Source organism: Perognathus longimembris, chromosome 3 (assembly GCF_023159225.1).
Source record: "Perognathus longimembris pacificus isolate PPM17 chromosome 3, ASM2315922v1, whole genome shotgun sequence".
NCBI classification, from domain to species: Eukaryota; Metazoa; Chordata; class Mammalia; order Rodentia; family Heteromyidae; genus Perognathus; species Perognathus longimembris.
This window is the reverse complement of record NC_063163.1, coordinates 76,055,903-76,075,739: the sequence shown is the minus strand read 5'-3', so window position 1 is coordinate 76,075,739 and position 19,837 is coordinate 76,055,903. Positions and strand designations below refer to the sequence as shown.

Genomic DNA, 19,837 nt, shown 5'->3' with positions numbered 1-19,837 from the left:
AGATGGCCGGGCACACACAGCACAGCCACTGGGGCCATAGGCTGCTCCCCCACATATTCCTGGCACATTCCCCCCCACCCCCAGGCTGAGGGGCCAGCAGGGCCAACATGGACGCTGACCACCTTGACCAGTGCCATGCCCCATGTGTCTACGGTCACATCTTTATTCAGGAGAGGGAGGGATGTGGAGCTGGCACCCGACCAGCAGGCGGTGCACAAACACTGCATCCGTGGTCTGCTAGCAGCACGAGAGAAACAGTCCCCAGGAAGTAAAAACGTTATTTAGAAGACAGTCCTGCTGGCTTGTTCAATAAGGAAAAAACAAAAAAGAGCCTAGGCATCAAAGTCCTGCACAGTTGGGGGGGGGCGGGCGGGAAGGGTTGCTGGGGGCTGGTCCCTTGGGGCTGGGGTGGGGAGCAGGATATATGTGGGGGGCTGTGTGGAGGTAAAACCTGCCGAGGGCCTGCAGCCAAATCCCAGGCATCCCCTTTTCTGGGGTGGGACAGCCAGTAGGGTGTGGGCCCCCTTGCCTCAGGAGCCCTGGTGCCCCAGAAGCCAAGCAGACTCTAGGAGCAGAGGGAGGCACGTGCAGAGTGGGGCCCAGGGGCTGCCGGCAGGGGGTGAGGATGGGGTCAGGCTCCCAAGGTCCTGGAGAATGGCTGTAGACCCCACTCAATGTTACAGTGCCATATCTGAGTGTCTAGCAAGGCTCCCCAGGGTGAAGTGAGGCAGGCCATGAGGATTTAGGACAGGCCATGGCCCTGTCCTGTGAGCCAGTGGGGCGGAGGGAAGTGGGGTTGTGTGCCCACTGGGCCAGGGCCAGGTGCTCCTCAAGCCAGGCCGGAGGTGGCAAGGCAATAGGCCAGCCTGGCCCAGCCCGGGGCTACCTCCTGGTCCCAGCCCGGGGCAGCAGGACAGGGGCGCAGGCGATGCCCGCAAAGGACTCTGGGAAGTGCAGGTCCCGCTCCCACTCATCCGTCTCTGTGTTGTAGACCTGCACGATGCCTGTCACATTGTTGAGGCGCCAATTGTAGCCTCCCACAATATAAATCTTGCGGTCCAGCAGGCAACAGCCAGCCTCTGACTGACCAGCCCGCATGGGTGCCACGCTGGTCCACTGGTCTGCCTCGGGCACATAGTACTCCACGGCAAGCACATCGAAGCAGCGGTCCACATGGTCCATACGGCCGCCCAGGGCATAGATGCGGCCTCCGGTGCCCACCATGGCATGCAGCACGCGAGGCTCACTCATGGGGGCCCTGAACTCCCACTGGTCAGCTGCGGGATCATAGCAGTGCAGGGCCTTCTTATCCTCTACCGAGACCCCGTAGCCCCCTGAGATGTAGAGGCGGCCCCCAGAGGCAGCCCCCGCGTGGCCCCAAGTACGGCGCTTGAGTGAACAGGCATAGTCCCAGGTGTCACGCCGCGGGCAGTAGCGTTCCACGGACGCCAGGCTGCCGGCCCGGTTGCGGCCGCCTGTGGCGTACACCAGGCCGCCCAGCACAGTCAGCTGGAACTGGATGCGACTCTCCTGCATGGCCTGTAGGCGCAGCCAGCGGTTCAGGTGTGGGTCATAGCGGTAGCAGGCGTCCACTGCACCTTCGCCGCTGCGGTACTGCAGCTGCTGGCCACCAGCCACATACACGAAGTTGTCTAGCACGGCTACGCACGAGTGGCTGCAGCCTACCTCCATCTCTGTGAGCTCGCGGAAGTGGCGGGCCCCTGGCTCGGGCAGGTGGAACACTTTACTGCTGACGGCACGGTCGCTGTCTGTGTAGGGCGTGCCGCCAAAAGCCACAAGAGAGGGCACATCGCAGCGCAGCGCAGTGCGTGGGGACTGCAGCTCGTGCTGGCGCAGCGGCAGCACCTGGTAGCTGAAGGCCTCCAGCAGGTACTGGCGGCACAACACATCCTCCAGCATGACGTCCAGCGTCTGCACACTGTCCACTAGCTCAGCCGGCTGCATGAGCGGGAAGCGAATGTGGCACAGCACGTGGCTGGCACTCGGCCGCCGCGCGGGGTCATGCTGCAGCCAGCGGACAGCTGCACGGAACAGGTCGATCTCTGCACAGCTCTGCAGCCGGTTGCTCTGCAGGAAGAAGACCAGGCGCTCGAGTGGCAGGCGCAGGAAGTCCTCCTCCGCCGCGATCTGCAGGAAGTGGCGGAAGGTGAAGGTGTCTACCGAGGCCCGCAGAGAGGCCAGGCTGAAGGTTGTGGCCATCTGTCCGATATGCAGACAGGTCTCCACGCTCATGGCAGCCTTCAGGAAGTCCTCACACAGCTCCACCACAGGCAGCATCTGCAGGAACACAGCTGCACCCAGCACATCCTGTACACACTCCAGGTCCAGGGTCACCTCGGCACTGTAGGCAAAGTCGATGATGTGCCGTAGCCCCCGTGCTGTCACTCCCTGCAGCTCCACCACGTCCTGGTTGGCCTCCCGCATGCCACCCGTGAACATGGCCCTGTGTGGGAAACACAGCAGGCTGGCGTGGGGGAAGTGGGGTGCCTGCCACAGCCCCCAGCACACCCCAGGCTTCCCAAGGCAGTGTAGCCAACAGCCAGTTCCACCAGTCCCCAGGGGCCCTGGGTTCTGATGAAGGGAGAGGTGGCTGGGGTGGGTGGCAGCCTTGCCTTTTAAGGTCTCAGGCCTGCAGGGCCAGCAAAGGGGGAGGGGAAAGTCTTTAAGGAGCTCTGCAGCTGGGATGCTTCCCCACAAAGCTTAGAACAAAAATAACAGTGGGGGCTGGGGGTGTAGCTTAGTGGTAGAGTGCTTGCCTAGCATGCATGAAGCCCTGGGTTCCATTCCTCAGCACCACATACACAGAAAAGGCTGAAAGTGGCATTGTGGCTCAAGTGGTAAGAGTGCTAGCCTTGAGCAAAAAGGAAGCCAGAGACAGTGTTTAGGCCCTGAGTTCAAGCCCCAGGACTGGCAAAAAAAAAAAAAAAAAATACAGTGGCACCCTGGCTGGTAGAGCCACTGTGGTCCTCACTGCTGCCCTATCCCTCTCTGAGTGGCAGCTGGCCTTCAGGGACAGATGGCCTGGCTCACAGTGGGCACCTCAGCCTGACAGGAAGGAAGGGGGTAACCTCTGCTTATCCAGCCCTGAGGCCCTTGCCATGTTTGGGACGCCCCTCATCCTGCAGGTAACAGGTAGCCACATGCCAGATAAACAGGACATGGAACTTCTGAGGATCAGGAGCACCCAGCCATTCTGTGGCAGTAGCAAGGTACTCCCACCACCTTGCCACATGGGACCATGCCTGGCCAGCCTGGCACACAGCTGGTGTCACACTATAGGGAGAAAGCCTGGTGGTGGCTGCATGCATGCCACGGCCAGCACTCTCCCCTTGTAGCCACAGCAGGCACCCTCCTCATGGCTGCCCCTGGTGGGTGCTGACCTGGGGCCTTATTGCAAGTTGCCTGCAGGGCCCTGGCCTAGGGAAGCAGAGGCAGGAGAAGCAGTTCAAGGCCTCGGTTCTAGGCTAGACTAGGTAAGACCCAGTTTTATTATAGGCTTACACCTACAATCCCAGCCAGCCAGGAGTCTGAGGATCACAGTTCAGAGCTGGCCAGGGAAGACAAACCTGAGGTTCTTATCTGCAGTGACCCACAGATGCCCCAGTTGCAGGCCCAGAGCTCACCGGAAGTAGTCACTGCAGGCCGCCAGCACCACCTTGTGCGCGTGGAAGGCCTCTCTGTTGATGGTGAGCACGATGTCCAGGAGCTGGCCCTGCGCACGTAGCGTGGCCAGGCCCTGCAGGAGGCTGGTGCTGTGGCCAGGCGCGGAGAAGGTGCACTTCAGGGCCCCGTTCTTATCTGCCAGACTGCAAGAAGCAGACGTGGAGGTGTGAAGGCGGCAAGGGCGGACAGGAGGTGGGTGGAGAGGGGTGGAGGTGGGGCCTTGCTCACGCAGGTGGGCTCCACTTGGGAGACAGACTGGCGTAGCAGCACCTGCGGCAGGGCACAGACATCGGAATGGCTAGGGCCACTTGGTGTGCAGGGTATTGACTGAAGGCACACCACAATCTAGGTTCCAGCCCCAGCACTTAAAAACATGAGCAAAATAAATAAAGTGAAGGCCTGGGGCTACCTGGATATCATCTCTGAGGGCAGCAGACATGGATGGCCTCAGGTCCTGCCAACCCCACACCAGCACCAGCTGCCTGGGCTTGGAGGACCTGAGCGGCTCCTCCGCACAGCTGGGGAGACACTGCTGTCACGCCAGGGCCAGCCCACAGGACCCCTCAGCTCAGCACACATGCTCTCTCCCAGGCTGGGCCCTGTCCGCCCAGTCCTGGGACCAATGCCTGCCCGCACAGAGGGCCAAGAATGTAGCTGGGGCCTTTCCAAGAATGCAATACTAATAACTGGCAGCCATGGTGCCTGCCAGGAACCCAGCCCTCGGGAGGCTGAGGCAGGGGAGCCCAGCTTGGGTAACATAGACCAAGAGTGGGGGGCCTGTGGCTTCCCACCACTCAGGAGGTTGAGACTTAAGGATCACAGCTCAAAACCAGGCTGGGGACAGAGGAAAAGGGTCCAGGCAGACCCTGATCATACTGGGTCATGGTGCAGGGAGCATGAATGAGATCCAGTCACAGTGCGGCCCCAGCCTCTCCCCTTCAACTTTCCCAACTTCTCTGGGGGGCACTTTTTCAGCCTGTGCCTGAAGCAACACTAGGTCCTCTCCGTGCTTCAGGCAGCTGAGGCTCCGAGGCCCACCAGGCTCTGGCCATGACTGTGCCCAGACCCTGCTGCTCTCAGTGCTCTTCCTCTTGCTGGCAGTGTCTTCCTCAGCAGTGGTGGAGACATGGGGTGCTGTGGAGTCACTTCATACTCTCAGCTCAGGCAGAGGTGCACATCTACATTTTCACAGGAAATGACACCTGGTCAGGGGTGTATCACTGCTGTGGGGACACAGGCTCACAATGCTCTTCGCTGCATAAAGGGCACCAAGAAGCAAAAACAAACTCTGGCCCCCATGAAGCTGGTGGTGAGAGGAAGCTGAGGCCACACCAGGCTTACTCATGTCACATCTGGACACATGAGAGTGACAGGCATGTGGGAGTAGCGGGCACTTGAGAGCAGTGGCATGAGAGCAATAGGCACAGGAGGCAGTGCACATGTGGGGCAGTGAGCATGTGGGAGCAGTGGACATGTGAGACAGGGTGGAGCCTGGCAACATTGTGCGGGCTGGTGCTCTTGAGCTAGCAACTCCCTTATCTGCATGCTGCATCCCAACATGTGCCCACCTCCCTCCCACAGTGTGACAAGGGAAAGCCAGTGCCTGCACAGTGGCGGGAGGGGACTAGAAGCTGCCATGCCGCCTACAGGCGTGCTCTGGGACCGGGGGAGAGCCTCTGCCAGGACCCAGAGGAGCCGAGGGTTCTCCAGGCACCGGCATCCAGCAGTCTCCTTAAGATGACCCAACCTGGGGTTTCTGCTGCCAGTGGTCGAGGTCCAGCCATCTCTGGTTAACCACTCATCCATACAGCAAGTTTGCAAAGTTAGGGCCAATGCTAGCCCTGCCCCAGGGTCAAGAACACAGTCCTGTGCAACCCCTGGGGACAGTGGTGCCCTGGATCCCAGCACCCCATCCTGGCCCATGTCACCCTGGCCCAGAAAACAGGGCCACTGCTCAAGCTGCAGGAAGGGGGAGGAGGCAGTCTCATCCTTCCTCATCCTCCTGGCTCACAGTGAGACAAGAGGGCCCCCCGGGATGTGGCACTGTGCGCACAGGGCATAGAGGTGGAAAGGCTGAGCCTGAGATGGGAGCACGACTGGCCAGGCGGGGGCGGCAGGCGGATGACTAAGGTCCTCTGCTGCTGCCCTGAGAGGAGGAAGGGCAGGAAGGGTCCATTACTCAGACAGGCCCAGACAGGGGGCGGCCACATGGTGGGCCACGGCCCAGTGCAAGGCTCCAGACGGCCACTCAAGTCATGGTCAGCACACGTGAGTCATCAAAGCCAGTGCGTCAGTAGCCGGGTCAGCAGCCTCTGGAGGCCACTCAGCCACCCCAGCTTTGGCTGGCCTGGCGCTGGCCTCCGTGTGGCTACATGTCCCCGCCCGGCCTGGCCAGCCGTCCTCCTGCGCCCTGGCTACCATCTCCCAGCACCACCACCAGGGACCCTGGTGGGCCCAGCCTGCGCCTGGCACATGATGGCCACTAGGTGGGGAAGCGTGGGCCTCCAGTCAGGGTACCTTCTGGGCGTGGATGCCTGGCCCAGCCTTCCTCCCTCCACCCAGAGCCCCAGGCACCAAGATGGAGGCAAGAGCTTGTGGTGGGAGAGGTCATGGGCCAGAGAGGCATGGAACGAGGGAGGAAGGAGCATACACCTGCTATGATGGCACCCACCCTCTGACCCTGCCCAACTGCTGGTCCCTGAGATCCAGCCTGACAGAGACAATGCCCATAACCATCTTACCACTCCACAGCTAAAAAAAAAAAAGCAGGGGGGGGGGGGGAGACAAAAAGCAAGGATTTCATGGGAGCATTTCTTTGGGGTTCTGTAACTCCACCCCCACTCCCACAGGGAGCCCCAGCTGGTGCGGCTGCTCATATTCCGTCCTGACAGCCAGCTCTACCAGCCCAGCCTCCACTGGCAAAGCCAAGCTCACTTTTATTGTCCTTGTGGCTCCAGCACCAGGTGTGGTGGGGCGCAACTGACTGGCACCCCACACACAAGGCAGCCATATGGGGAGCCTGGGGGTGCACATTCCAGGGGCAGCGGAGGGCAGAGCCAGCCACACACCCCTGTCCTCAGCGTCTTATCTGAAACCTGGGAGACAGGGCTCCAGAGAGGAGCATAGAAAGGATGGACAAGGAAGAAAGAAACCTCGTAGGGCATGAGGACAGAGCTCTGGAGAGCAGGGCTCAGCTCAGGTTGTGGAGGAGCTGGCTTCTTGTCTACACTCGCTGCCCCCTACCCTCTTCTCTGCCCATCCCACCACCAGGAGTCTCCCAGGCTTTCCAGCGACTCAGGAGGACCCCTTCTAGCTGGGGAAAGTAGGGGGGGCGGCACTGATCTCCAGGGTGGGAACCTGAGGGGCACAGGAGTGGGGCCATGGACAGCGCCCTCAGCACCTCCCCATAGCTGTTGCCACAGTGACTCTGGCACCACAGGTTTCACAGCCCTGGCCCAGACTGAGGTCTGTCCTGGCCAGGCTCCTGCACTGCTTGCATCAGCAGGCTCTGGCTCCATGGTCCCTGTCCCCCTCCACCACCTTCCCCCGCCTCCACAGTCTTTCTTTCCTTTCCTGGTGAGCCTTCTCCATGGGGCCCCTCCAAGACAGCTCCTGAATGCATAAGTGGGGGGCCAGGGTCTGACACAGGTCTCCCACAGCATGTTCCTGTAAGCCAAGACCACAAGATGGAGGTCCTGACAGAGATGGGGAGGCAGGAGGGTGGAGAAGAGGGAATGGGAGCACATCAGGCATGTGTGTGGCACAGTGGTCCCCAAGCTTCAGGTAGGGCAGGGCCCTGGTGCTGGGGGAGCTAGGCCCTCCTGGGTCCTGAGCTGGGCCTATGATCTGTTCTGCAGAGCGATGCCTCATCTCTGCAGCCTGGGGCAGGGGGGTCTTCTCTGGGCCCCATGCCCAGGTAGCCATTCCCTCTCCACTTTGTGGACTGGACGCAGTGCTGTCCTGATGGCAAGGGATGCAGGGTGACATGTGGTGTCCAGGAGTGATTTCTCCCCGCACCCACTGCCACAGAGCCAAGACAGCTTAGGTGGAGAAGACTCATGTGGGTGTGGGGGTTCATCATCAGCCCCCCAAGGCACCAGGGGGTGACAGACGGTCCCCAATGCAGGTAAAGCTGCATGCCATGCTGCCTGTCTTCAACCTCTCAGGACAGAGGAGGGGGCATGGCTGAGGAGCCATGGCCCCAGGAAGGGTGACTCCTCAGGGGTGCTGATTTACCTGTCAGATGCTATGTGGGCCCTGGATGGGCAAGGTACGGGCCGCCAGTGGACAAGAGGGGCTGTGGCAGCGACCCACAAACCAACCTCACCCCACTGAAATCCCTTTCGAGCCTTCGCAGATGCAGTCATCCAGAAGGAAGCCCAGGAAGGAAAATGATGCCGGACACCTTCCCTGACCAGCTATGAGGTCACAGCACCACCTCATGGGAGCCTGTCTCCATCAGGGCTCCCCAGGGGCAGGGGTGAGCCACTTGGGGCCCAGCATGGGATGGGGAGGGGGATGATGGCCACAGTGAGATATCATCTCAAAACTGAGCAACTCAGAGCCAGCCCTGCTGTGTGCCACAGCCTCTTATTCTGTCCCTGAGGGACAGATGGACATCTGGGTCCTGGCTTGGAGGCACAGAGAAGCCTAGGCCCCTGCCCAAGCCCACACAGTAAGCAGGAAGAGAACATGACCGTCCGTCTCAGGTGAGACTTGGAAACACTGACCTGCAGCTAGAGAGACAGAGCCATGGAGGGCTGAGCCCACTCCTGACTGCCCGAGCCATAGGACGGGTGGAGCTTCAGGGCAGAACAAGTAGGATGGAATGTGGACAGACACCCTGGGCCTAAAGTGAAGGCCACTGTCAGGTCACTGCTGCCCATAGCCCCTCCCCCCTCCCTGCCAGGACACCTTCTCCCACAGATGAGATGGGAGCCCAAGTATCAGGCTGAGGCTTCACTGGCTGTCATGTCCTGATGTCCAGCATCATGTCCAGCACATAGAGCTCAGCCAAGACTGTCTCCTGGATGATGGATGTGGAAAGATGGATAGGTAGAGGGGTGAGTGAGGGGGTGTATGGGTAGATGGGTTGGTGTCTAAGTACATGGATGGGATGGTGGGTAGGTAGATGGGTGAATGGTGGGTGGTTAAATGGGTAGATGGAGGGATGGTGGTGTATGGGTAGAAGGATGGATTAAGTAGATGGTGGGTGGATAGGAGGATGGATGGATATGGATGGGTAAATGGATGGATGGATGAGTGGGGGTGGATGGATGGGCGAATGGGTGGAGGGATGAGGAGAAGTGTATGGGTAGATGGGTAAGGGGTGTGAGTGGGCAGGTGGTGACTCCAGTTGGCATCACTGGGAAGGACCCAACTCCTCTCCCAGCTGTCTGTTCCTTCTGTGTGGCCCCCTGGCATGTCCTCGTGCGTCATCCTAGGACTACATCAGCCAGGTGGCCCTCAGCAGCCCTGTGTGTGGTGTGGTGGTGTTCTTCTGCCTAAAACCCCCCCAAACCACAACCCTAGCTCTGTATCCAAGGCTTGAGCCTGCTCTGTGGGTAGAGATCTGGCATGGGCCCCCTCCCCTCACAGTCCAGCAAATCCCAGGGCCAAAGGACCCTTCAGGTTCTCTCCCCTGGCTCGCACTGGGCCCCACCCCTATGCAAGACTTTGGGCTGGCATGGCCAGGGCACCCATCTACCCACCGGGCAAGCAGGTGCCAGAAAACCAGCGACGGGATTCTGTGGTGCCTAATTCCAGCCCTTCAGGGCACAGCCTCACCATGTTGTAGCCCACCTGAGCAGGACACAACAGAGGCTGAGTCTTCCAAGCACAGCAGTGATGCCAACACCAGGAGGAGCCGTGACAACTGTCTTCTTTCGGGGGACCTAAATCCCTCCTCTCCTGTCAGAGGACCCAAGTTATCCTCAGCGAGCTCCTGCTCCCCACTCTTACCCCAGGGTGGGCATTATGCAGCCCCCATACCTGACATACCACATGACATGGGGTCTGGGTGAGGGCCCAGGCTGGGGCCATTGGATGGGGACTTGCCCCCCTGACACTGCCAGGCTGCTGGGATGCAGAGTCAGGCCTAGGAGGGCCGTGACAGCCCTGAACCCCAGCACCTTTAGCTGGATACTCCCTGAATTGTTTTATGTGACCTTTGAGGGGTTTTGTTTCCTTGCTTGTGTGGTGCACCCAGGCTGGTCCTGAACTCAGGATCCTCTGGCCCCAGCCTCTGGAAGGCTGGCGGGACAGGCGGGACCATCACACTTGGTGATCCTGAGCCTTTCTTGGAGGGAGCTGTTGGTTTTCCAGCTCCACCCTGAGGGCCTCTGGATGAGAGGCCTAGCAGAGGAAGGATGAAGCATGAGAGGACAGGCCTAACAGAGGAGGGATGAAGCATGGAGTGGAAGAGAGGCCTAGCAGAGGAATGAAGCATGGGAGGAAGGCAAGGCAGAGACCCACCAGTCTAAGAGGAGACAGACAGCTATCCTTTCCACTGTGGCTCTGGGCAAGGTCAGCATGGGAAAGTCTAGCAGTGTATGTGCTATGGCAGTGGGCATGACTATGGCCAGCTGGGGAGGGCCCAGATACCTGTGCTGTGACAGCCCACCGCATGACACAGGCAGCGTGGGCCAGACAGGAGCTGTGGGCCAGGCAGGAGCCGTGGGCCAGGCAGGAGCCATGGGACAGGCAGAGGCATGGCCCAGCCCACTGTGTGCCTGTCAGCTGGAAGAATCACCCTCTGCCCTCTGGTTATGCCTGAGATCCCTGGGCTGCAGAGGCAGACCCCAGAGTGAGCTTTCTGGATATCCAGCCCTGACTTCCCATGCGATTTCATGGCTATGGTGTCAGAAAACATCTCAGCCCTGGTCCCAGGCTGACCCCCTCAAGGCCTTTAAAAGCCCACAGGTCCAGCCCTGTGTAGTGCATGACAGCTGGCAGGAAGATCAGGGCGCCCTGCGCAGCATGGGAGTGTCTGCATGGGAGTGTCCGCATGGGAGTGTGGCCGGAAAGGGCTGGCTGTTCCGTGGGAGCCAGGAGCTGAGGCTGCACAGGAGGGGAGGGAGGCCGGGGTTAACAAGGGTTAAGAGAGCTCATCCGCACTCGTCTGCACAGCTGTGCTCCTGGCTACCAGAGGAGGGGGACCCCGGTGTGGCACACCTCCACATCAGGCAGCTGCAAGTGCTGGCTGGGCTTGAGCCGTGTGGGGCTCAGTTCCTAAATACAAGGAGGAAGAGAGGACCCATGGTGGGCTACCCCTAGAAGCCACAGCAGACTGGGGCACAACACAGGCCCATTCCTACTGCTGTGGCATGCTGAGAAGAGACAAACTTACCCTCAGGAAGAGTGGGAGCTAGAGGGACGGAGTAGGGGACAGACAAAGGACACAGAAGGGGAGCTGTGATGGGGGAGGACAGAGCAGCCAGGCCCAGGGGCAACACTGGCTGGGGCATAGTGGAGGCCAGGGGCAGGGAGTAACATGGATGTGTGCCCTCCTTTCCAAGCACATAGGAGCCCCTGATAGGTATAAGGCACAGGGTGACCTAATAGTCTGGGATGGTCTTGCTGGCAGGAATTGGGAGGCAGGGGGAGAGGATGAAGAAATGAATGAGATGTAGGAATGGGGCTCTGCCAAGGCGGCATGCCCTGGCCCCTGGCTGTGGGCCACTATCTGGCTGGAATGAGGGGCAGCCTAGGTTTTGTGGAGCAGGGGGAAGGGGGACCAGGAGCACCCAGGCCTCGAGGCCCCTTGTGTTCTCTGGCAGCTTGCACACAGCACAGGGCTCAGGGCCCAGGCCAACAGCCAGTGCCCAGGATCCAGCAGCAAACACAGGGCACATGCCCAGCAGGTGGTGACACTGTGCGGAATAAGAAAGGTGTGCAGGGATCCCTACCCCAGGTGCAGGGGTGTCCCATGTCCCAGATTGCCCCCCAGTGCCTACCCCAGGACCCATATCACAGAACTGTTTAGGTCGGCACCAGCCTCTATCACCTAGCCTACACACTGGGCCCCGCTGCCCCTCCCCTGTCCGGACACAGGACAGGGCTGGGGCTGGCCTACAACAGGCCACAACCACCCATGGTGGCCCCAAACTGTGTGGGTCAGCAGTGGCCACCAGATCACCGGAGACCTCGCTCCTGAGGCTCCACTGCAGCTCTAGCCGGGATCCACCCCCAAGGGCCCCCATCCAGTCACAGCACCCCCACGGCCAAATCCCTCCCCAACAGGAACTGGGCCCAGAGGCGGGGGGTTGGGGGGGAGAGCTGGGGAGGAACAAACGCCTTTTGTTTGGCTGAGTGGCTGCAGGCAGCCTGTCAGCAGTTGGGAGAGACAGTCAGGAGAGAACATCTCGTCTACCAGGCAGCAGCTTTGCTGGTCCCAGGAGATGGGGCGGGCGGAAGTGCTGGCTCCCAGAGAAGTTGGAACAAACAAGTTACATAAGGGGGGGCTGGGGGCTGCGGGCCAAGGCCAAGGATGACACCCCACCCAGTCCTTCGCTGGCCACCAAGGCAGGTGAGAAAACTGGCATGGCATCCTGGGTGGAGCCCTGGCCCAGGGCATCACGGCCTCCCCACCTACACTAATGGCACCTCCACCCCACAGCGCATCTCTTGGACATTTACCCTTCTGAGCCACTCACATCCCAGGCTCAGAAGCACAGCAGGGCCAGGGTCCACTGACCAGGCCCTTCCACACACGAAAATTGCACCTGTGCCTGTAGCTTGAGCGCAGGCCAAGGTGGGCCAAGTAGACAGAGCCTTCCTTAACACAGGCATCTGTGGCCTGGGGGCTATCGTTCCCCAGGGTCTGCCCAGCAAATGCCAGCACCCTGCTGGGGGAATCCAAAATGAACCTCTTCTCTTTACAGTTCAGCCTGGCTCAGGGATGCCTTCCTTAACTGTGGTGGTTTTTCAGTGCTAGAAGCTGAGCCCAGGGCTCCTGCTTGCTAAGCACAGGCCTCCGCTGAGCTCCCCGGCCAGCCTGGGAAGGTTATTTAGTAAGAGAGAAATAACAAAAGTAAAGAGCTGAGAGTGGCACCAGGCGTCATGTAGAGTGATCCACTGATGCGAAATGTCCACAGCAGGCCAGTCCAGAGACAGCACATGGAGCAGTGGGCACCGGGATGACAAAAGGGGATGAGTGGGGAGCAACTGGAGGGGTATTGTATCATCCTGTTCCAAGGTCTCGCTAGGTAGCCTATACTGATCTAGAACTTCAGTGTCCTCATGCCACCATTTCCCCTGGAGAGCCAAGATCACAGGCACTGCCCACAGTGTTCAGAACGGGCTACAGGCGGCAATGGCTACACACTCCTCTCATAGTACTAAATACAACACCCAGCCATTCACCTGACTCAAGTGCAATCTGTTTGTGGAAACTTCAGTGGTGTTGGGCCAGACCCTGAGTTCAAGCCCCACGACCAGCACCAGGGGGAAAAAAAAAAAAAGACAATAAGTCACAGACTGGGAGAAAATTATTTGCAGATTACCCAATGAAGGGCTTCTAGTGAGTGTGTGTGTGTGTGTAACTATATATAGTCTTTTGTTTTTGTTGTGCCAGTCCTGGGCTTGAACTCAGGGCCTGAGCACTGTCCCTGGCTTCTTTTTGCTCAAGGCTAGTACTCTACCCCTTGAGCCACTGTGCCACTTCTGGCCATTTTCTGTATATGTGGTGCTGAGGAATCAAACCCAGGGCTTCATACATGCTAGACAAGCATTCTACCACTAGGCCACATTCCCAGCCAACTACATATAGTTTTACGCATGTGTATGTAACTGTGTGTGTGTATGCTAGGACTGGGGCTTGAACGCAGGGTCTGGGAGCTGTTCCTTAGCTTTATCCCTCCCTCAAGTGTTAGAGGTGGCACTCTACCACTTGAACTATAGCTTCACTTTCAACTTTTCTGCTGGTTAATTGGAGATAAGAATTTCTGAACTGTAATCCTCTGATCTCAGCCTCCTGAGTGGTTAGGATTATGAACATGCATGAGCTGCTGGCTCTGGGCTAAGAACATTTTTTTTTTAAGGAGCAAAACCACCACACCCAGTGGTACACATCTGTAGTCCCAGACCAGGAAGCCAAGGCAGAAGAACCTTAAGAGAAGCCCTTTAGCTGTTTAACAGAAAGCATCTTTATGTTGGGACTGGTAGGAGGCTCCTGTTCACACTGCCAGCAATGCTGTGAGGACGGCATGCACATCCATGTCTGGCTTTGCTTCTCTTTTTTTCTTCCTGGCAGTACTGCAGTTTGAAACCAGAGCTTCCCACTGGCTAGGCAGTTGAGCCCTATCACAACCCCCACCCCAGTCCCCACCTCTTCAGCAGTTGGATGGCTATGAAATAGCCCAGTCCACTCTTAGGAGTCTCCCCAGAGGGTACTTGTCCATCCAAAGATACATATCCACTGTGGGCTGGGCCTGGGACCTCAGCAATCAGGAGGCTGAGGCAGGAGGACTCAGAGTCCAGGCCAGCCTGGACTGCACAGTAAGATTCCTTTAAAAAAAAAAAAAAGCGCTCCTATCCAGATGTTCACAGCAATTGTCAAATGGAAACAACCCAATCATCCCCAGTCAGGGGATGAATAAACAAACACTGCAGGACAGCTTGTTTATTTTTACTCAGCAAGGAAAAAGAAGAAACTGCTCCAGCAATAGGATGGATAAGGGTCAAAACACTGGTTAGGGGAGGCAGGAACACCACAAAACACCCTGGGGACAAGTCTTGCGTCTGAAGGTGTGCATAAGCACTGAGGAGACCAGCAGTTAGAACTCAGCACCACACACAGCAAACCAACCACATGTGGAGTGATACTATTTATAAGAGATTTCTAGAAGCTGAAAGCGGATCAGGGTATACCTGGGTCTGGAGGCAAGGCAGGAGGCTGAGACTGAAACACACACACACACACACACACACACACACACACATTTATAAGAGATTTCTAGAAGCTGAAAGCGGATCAGGGTATACCTGGGTCTGGAGGCAAGGCAGGAGGCTGAGACTGAAACACACACACACACACACACACACACACACACACACACACACACACACACCTCCCTCTAGACTGGAACCTGGTGCTAGCTCATATACCAGCTGTTCATGAGGCTGAAATCTCAGTTGAAAGCCACTAGGGGTAGGAAAGTCCATGAGACCCTTCAATTAACCAGCAAAAGGCCAGAAGTGGAGCTATATCTCAAGTAGTAGAGCACCAGCCTGAGCGAAAAGGCTAAGGGACAGTGCCTAAGTCCTGAGTTCAAGTACCAGGACTGGCAAAAATACCAAAACAACAACAAAAAAAACCCAAAAATCCTACATTGTAGGGCTGGAGGCACGGCTTAACATTAGAGAAACTGCTCGCAAGCACTAGGCCTCAGGTTAAACCCCAACTGCAGCCTAAGTTGGGCTAAAGCTAGCTCAGCAGCAGCACACAAACATTTCAAACACTAACAGTAATGAACAGAGAATAAATAAAAGGGTGGTGGTGAAGTGCCAGACTTTGAAGTCAGGCCCCATTTTACCACGTGAACCCCATTTTACCATGCGAACCCCACTTTACCACGCGAACCTGAGATAAGCAGGCCCTGTGAGCAGACCCAGGACAAGCCCATTAGGGCCCAGTCGGTCTAGAACTCTAACCGCTGGGAATGCTTAACTCTGACCACCCTTAGAATCGAAACCTGAGCCAATCAGATTTGTACCTGTATCCTAATCTTGCTTGCTTGAACACCTGATTGTTGTAACTTTGTTCTTTGCCTTTATAAGCCCTATGTAATCACAGCTCGGGGCTCCCTCCTAAGCTCCGCTGTGTCGGTGGGTAGGACGAGGCCCGAGTTGCAGCTCGCTTAAATAAAGCCTTGCCTTGCTTTTGCATTTCGGAATGTCTGAGTCTTGGTGGTCTTCTTGGTGGTGGTTTCGCGACTTGGCACAACAGTGGTGATGGACGTGTAGGCGGCAAACTAACAGCTGCTTTGCTGGGCCCTGGGAACTGGGCCCAAGGTTCCTCAACTTTGTGAAAGTCCATGAGACTCTTATCTCTCCAGTAAACCACCACCTGTGGTCTGGGCTGTTCCCTTTGCAAAGTAGGAGGAAAGAAAAGAATCCAAGCAGCCTCTCTGTGGAGGCCATGCCTCCTTCTTACCATCTTAAAGCAAACAGCCCAAAACTTGGGAGACCACCTAGCTCCTGTCCCGGTCCTATATTAAGTGACAACAACCTCAGACTCCTCCAAGGACAAAGAGAGCCTGTGGTCAAGCCTGCCACACCTGTAACCTTGGCTGAGGTAACTGTAAACCTCCCTCCTCACCCTCTCACCCAACCACATCTTCACAGGGCTGTGCTGCCTTTATTCAGCCTCTGGGAATGAGGGGCCGGACCTGAATTGGACTCCTGGACTTGGGGTCTAGGTTCTAAAACCCTGGTTTCAGATGCACAACTCATTAAACATGGTGATACTTAATGAATGGAGCTGGGCATCACAAGCACCCTCAGTCCCAACACTCAGGGCAAAGCAGGAGGATCAACTGTTTGAAGCCAGCCTGGATCATACAGTAAGACCCAGCCCTTGCTGGCTCACACTTGCCATCCTAGCTACTCAGGAGGATGAGATCTGAGGATTGCAGTTCAAAGCCAGCCAGGACAGGAAAGTCCATGAGACTCATCCCCAATTAACCACCAGAAACCGGGAAGTGGGGCTGTGGCTCAACTGGTAGAACACTAGCATTGAGCTGAAGAGCTCAGGGACAGTGCCCAGGCCCAGAGTTCAAGCACCAAGAGCAACAAAAATACATATTTACATACATAAGTAAATAAATACAAAAACAAAACCCGTAATGAACTATCCAGTTAAAATGAGTAAACTGGGGCTGGGAATATGGCTTAGTGGCAAGAGTGCTTGCCTCGCATACATGAAGCCCTGGGTTCAATTCTTCAACACCACATATATAGAAAATAGCCAGAAGTGGCACTGTGGCTCAAGTGGCAGAGTGCTAGCTTTGAGCAAAAAAGCCAGGGACAGTGCTCAGGCCCTGAGTTGAAGCCCCAGGACTGCCCCCCTCCCTCCCCTACCACCACCTCCCCTCGCCACCCACGCAAAAAAAAGAGTGAACTGGACTAGGAATGTGGCTTAGTGGTGAGGGCTTGCCTAGCATGCATGAAGCCCTGGATTCGATTTCTCAGCATCACATAAGCAGAAAAAGCTGGAAGTGGCACTGTGGTTCAAGTGGTAGAGTGCTAGCCTTGAGTAAAAAGAAGCTCAGGGAGAGTTCAAGTCAAGACTGGCAAAAAAAGAAAAAAGAAAAGAAAGCATGAACTACAAGGCATATATTTAACTATACTTAATAAAATTGCTTTTATTTATCTGTTTATTTATTTACTATTCTGCCAGTCCTGGGACTTGGACTCAGAACCTGAGCACTGCCTCTGATTTCTTTTTGCTCAAGGATAAGACTCTATCCCTTGAGCCACAGCACCACTTTGGGCTTATTCTGCTTATGTGTCGCTGAGGAATCAAACCCAGGGCTTCATGCATCTAAGGCAAGCATTCCACTGCTAAGCTATATTCCCAGTCCCAATAAAATTTATTTTAAAAAGAGCCAGGGAGCTGGACACCAGTGGCTCATGCCTATAATCCTAGCTATTCAGGAGGCTGAGATCTGAGGATTGGGGTTCAAAGCCTGCCTGGGGCTGGGAATATGGCCTAGTGGCAGGAGTGCTTGCTTTGTCTACATGAAATCCTGGGTTTGATTCCTCAGCACCACATATATAGAAAAGGCCAGAAGTGGCACTGTGGCTCAAGTGGCGGGGTGCTAACCTTGAGCAAAACAAACAAACCAAGGACAGTGCTCTGGCCCTGAGTGCCAGCCCCAGGACTGGGGGGGAGGGGAACAAAAAATTTTTTAAAAAGCCTGCCGGGGCAGGAAAGTCCATGATAATCTTATCTCCAATTAACCACCAGATAACCGAAGTGGAGCAGTGGCTCAAGTGGTAGAGTGATAGCCTTGAGCTAACAGAGCTCAGGGACAGCGCCCAAACCCTGAGTTCAAGCCCCACGACTGACAAAAAAAAAAAAAAAAAAGAGCCAGGGAAGAGAAGAAGCTGTTGATCTGTGAGGGAAGGAAGTCGGCAGACTAGCCAGGAGCTCTGAAAAATGTAAAAAAAAAAAAAAAAAAAAAAGCCAGGTGCTAGACATCAGTGGCTCAGGCCTATTGTCTAGCTACTAAGGGGTCTGAGATCTGAGAAACAGATGCCTGGGCTGGCTTCATACCAATTAATCATCAAAAAGCCAGAAGTGGGGCTGGGAATGTGGCTTAGTGGTAGAATGCTTGTTTAGCATGCACAAAGCCCAGGGTTCCCATACCACATAAACAGAAAAAGCCAGAAGTGGCATTATGGCTCAAGAAGTAGAGTGCCAGCCTTGAGCAAAAAGAAGCCAAGCAAGAATGAATGCGAGGTTGTGAATTCAAGCTTTAAAAAAAAGAGCCACGGTCATGGATGTGCTTTGATGGTAGTAGGGTTCTTACTTTTGCCTAGCATACCCAAGGCACTGGGTTTTATACCAACACTGCAGAAGAAAGAAAAAGAAAAGACCCAGGCTGGAATGAGACTTAGTGGCCAGCTTGGTGGGTCAACATATCAGCAGAGGACAAAAGAAAAAAGAGCCCACCCTGGCCCTGGTGGTTCATACCTATCATCTTAGCTACTCAGGAGGCTGAGACTTGAGGACTGGGTTCAAAGCCAGCCCAGGCAGGAAAGTTCATGAGACTCTTATCTCCAATTAACCACCAGAAAACCGAAAGTGGAGCTGTGGCTCAAAGTGGTAGAGAGCTAGCCTTGAGCAGAAAAGCCCAGGCCTTGAGTTCAAGCTCTATGACTGACCTTCCCCTTCTCCCAGATTATCAGATCTTGTCTGTCCCCTACCTACTGCCTGTGCCTAGTCACTAAGCCTTGTCACTCTCAGTTGTGAATGTGGTCCAAGTCCTGTGATCCTCCTGTGGGCCATCAACCTTGACCCCTCCCCCACTCTACCCCAAGGGCTTTGAACCATGCTGGTCATGGATGTCCTAGACTCCCACACATCTATCTGATCGTCTAGGTGCCAAACAGCATCCACTGCCACTTCCTTGGCCCCACCCCCAAGCCAGCCACAACCCAGAGCCATGGGAGGACCGGAGCAACCTGGCGCAGCCCACAACAATTGTGTGCCAAATTTAGCAGTATTCCCCAGGCACTGAGATTCTTGTCACCTGTAATTCTGCTCACTCATGAAGAGGGCTCTGAGAACCCAAATCAACGCACAGAAGCGTAGAAAACATCTAGTATTTGTTAGCAAATTTTGGGGTTCAAGCAACACGTGTCAAGATCTGGTGAAGAAGAAAGAGACTCTCCGATCAAAGGAAGTTCTGGTACCTTGCTTGGGGCGTCTTTTAGTCTGAGAAGAGGTGGGACAGAAGAACCCCAAGGAAGGGGCCGTCCTTGTTCTCTTTACACCCTCTAAGTCTTTAAATGCTGGGGTTCTCCAGGCCCCTCTCCAGCGTTTCTAGGCCTCTGGAGCTTCTGTGTTCTCCAAGCTGCTCCCAGCCCATCAGGCTCCTTCAGTCTATCCTCTCAGGTTCCAGGCCCCATAGTCCCCTGCCAGCTTCTGGGGTTCACTTGACACAGCCCCCCTGCCTCCCCCCAGCATAACTTCCCACGGTCCGCGCATTCCCAGGACCTCCGTTAGGCTGGGAGAGGCAAGGGCCTCAGCGAGCCGGGCTTGGCCTCCTCGGCGCCCCAGGTCCCCTTCGACTCCCCGGGCCATCCGCCCCAGGCTCCTGGCCAGTCCCAGGGGTGCCCCGGCCACTGCCGGTGATGGAGGGGCTCTGGGACTCAATGCGGACACCTGCGGGATCTGGGGAGCCCCGCGGCCCCCCAGAGGCCCTTGACTCCCGAGGCCAGAGGATGGCCCGCGAAAGGCCCTGGAAGCGGGCCAGGGGTCATCTCCAGCCCCTCAGGGTCCACGGCCCAAGGGCTCACCTGTTCGGGCGTTCGGAGCCCGGGCTTGCAATAAAGCCGCCGCTGCCGCTAGAACCCCCGCTGCTACCACCCGACTCCGCCATCTTGGCGCCGCCGCCGCTGGTGCCGCTGTGTGTCGCGCATTCGA

General features: G+C 56.7%; 1 protein-coding gene across 3 annotated transcripts; it reads right to left on the bottom strand.

The window, feature by feature from the left end:
* Nucleotides 1-150: 150 nt before the first annotated feature.
* Klhl26 (kelch like family member 26) lies at nucleotides 151-19,837 on the bottom strand. 3 transcript variants are annotated; one of them, XM_048342610.1, is made up of 3 exons: nucleotides 19,711-19,837; nucleotides 3,645-3,827; nucleotides 151-2,464 (listed from the first exon to the last, which is right to left on the bottom strand). In XM_048342610.1, the coding sequence occupies exons 1-3, from the start codon at nucleotides 19,791-19,793 to the stop codon at nucleotides 883-885; spliced, it is 1,848 nt and encodes a 615-aa protein (XP_048198567.1). In that variant the 5' UTR covers nucleotides 19,794-19,837; the 3' UTR covers nucleotides 151-882. The 3 variants fall into 3 exon arrangements, with proteins under 3 accessions (XP_048198567.1, XP_048198568.1, XP_048198569.1); XM_048342611.1 differs by lacking the exon at nucleotides 3,645-3,827 and having other exon boundaries at nucleotides 19,711-19,812; XM_048342612.1 differs by lacking the exon at nucleotides 19,711-19,837 and having other exon boundaries at nucleotides 3,588-3,688.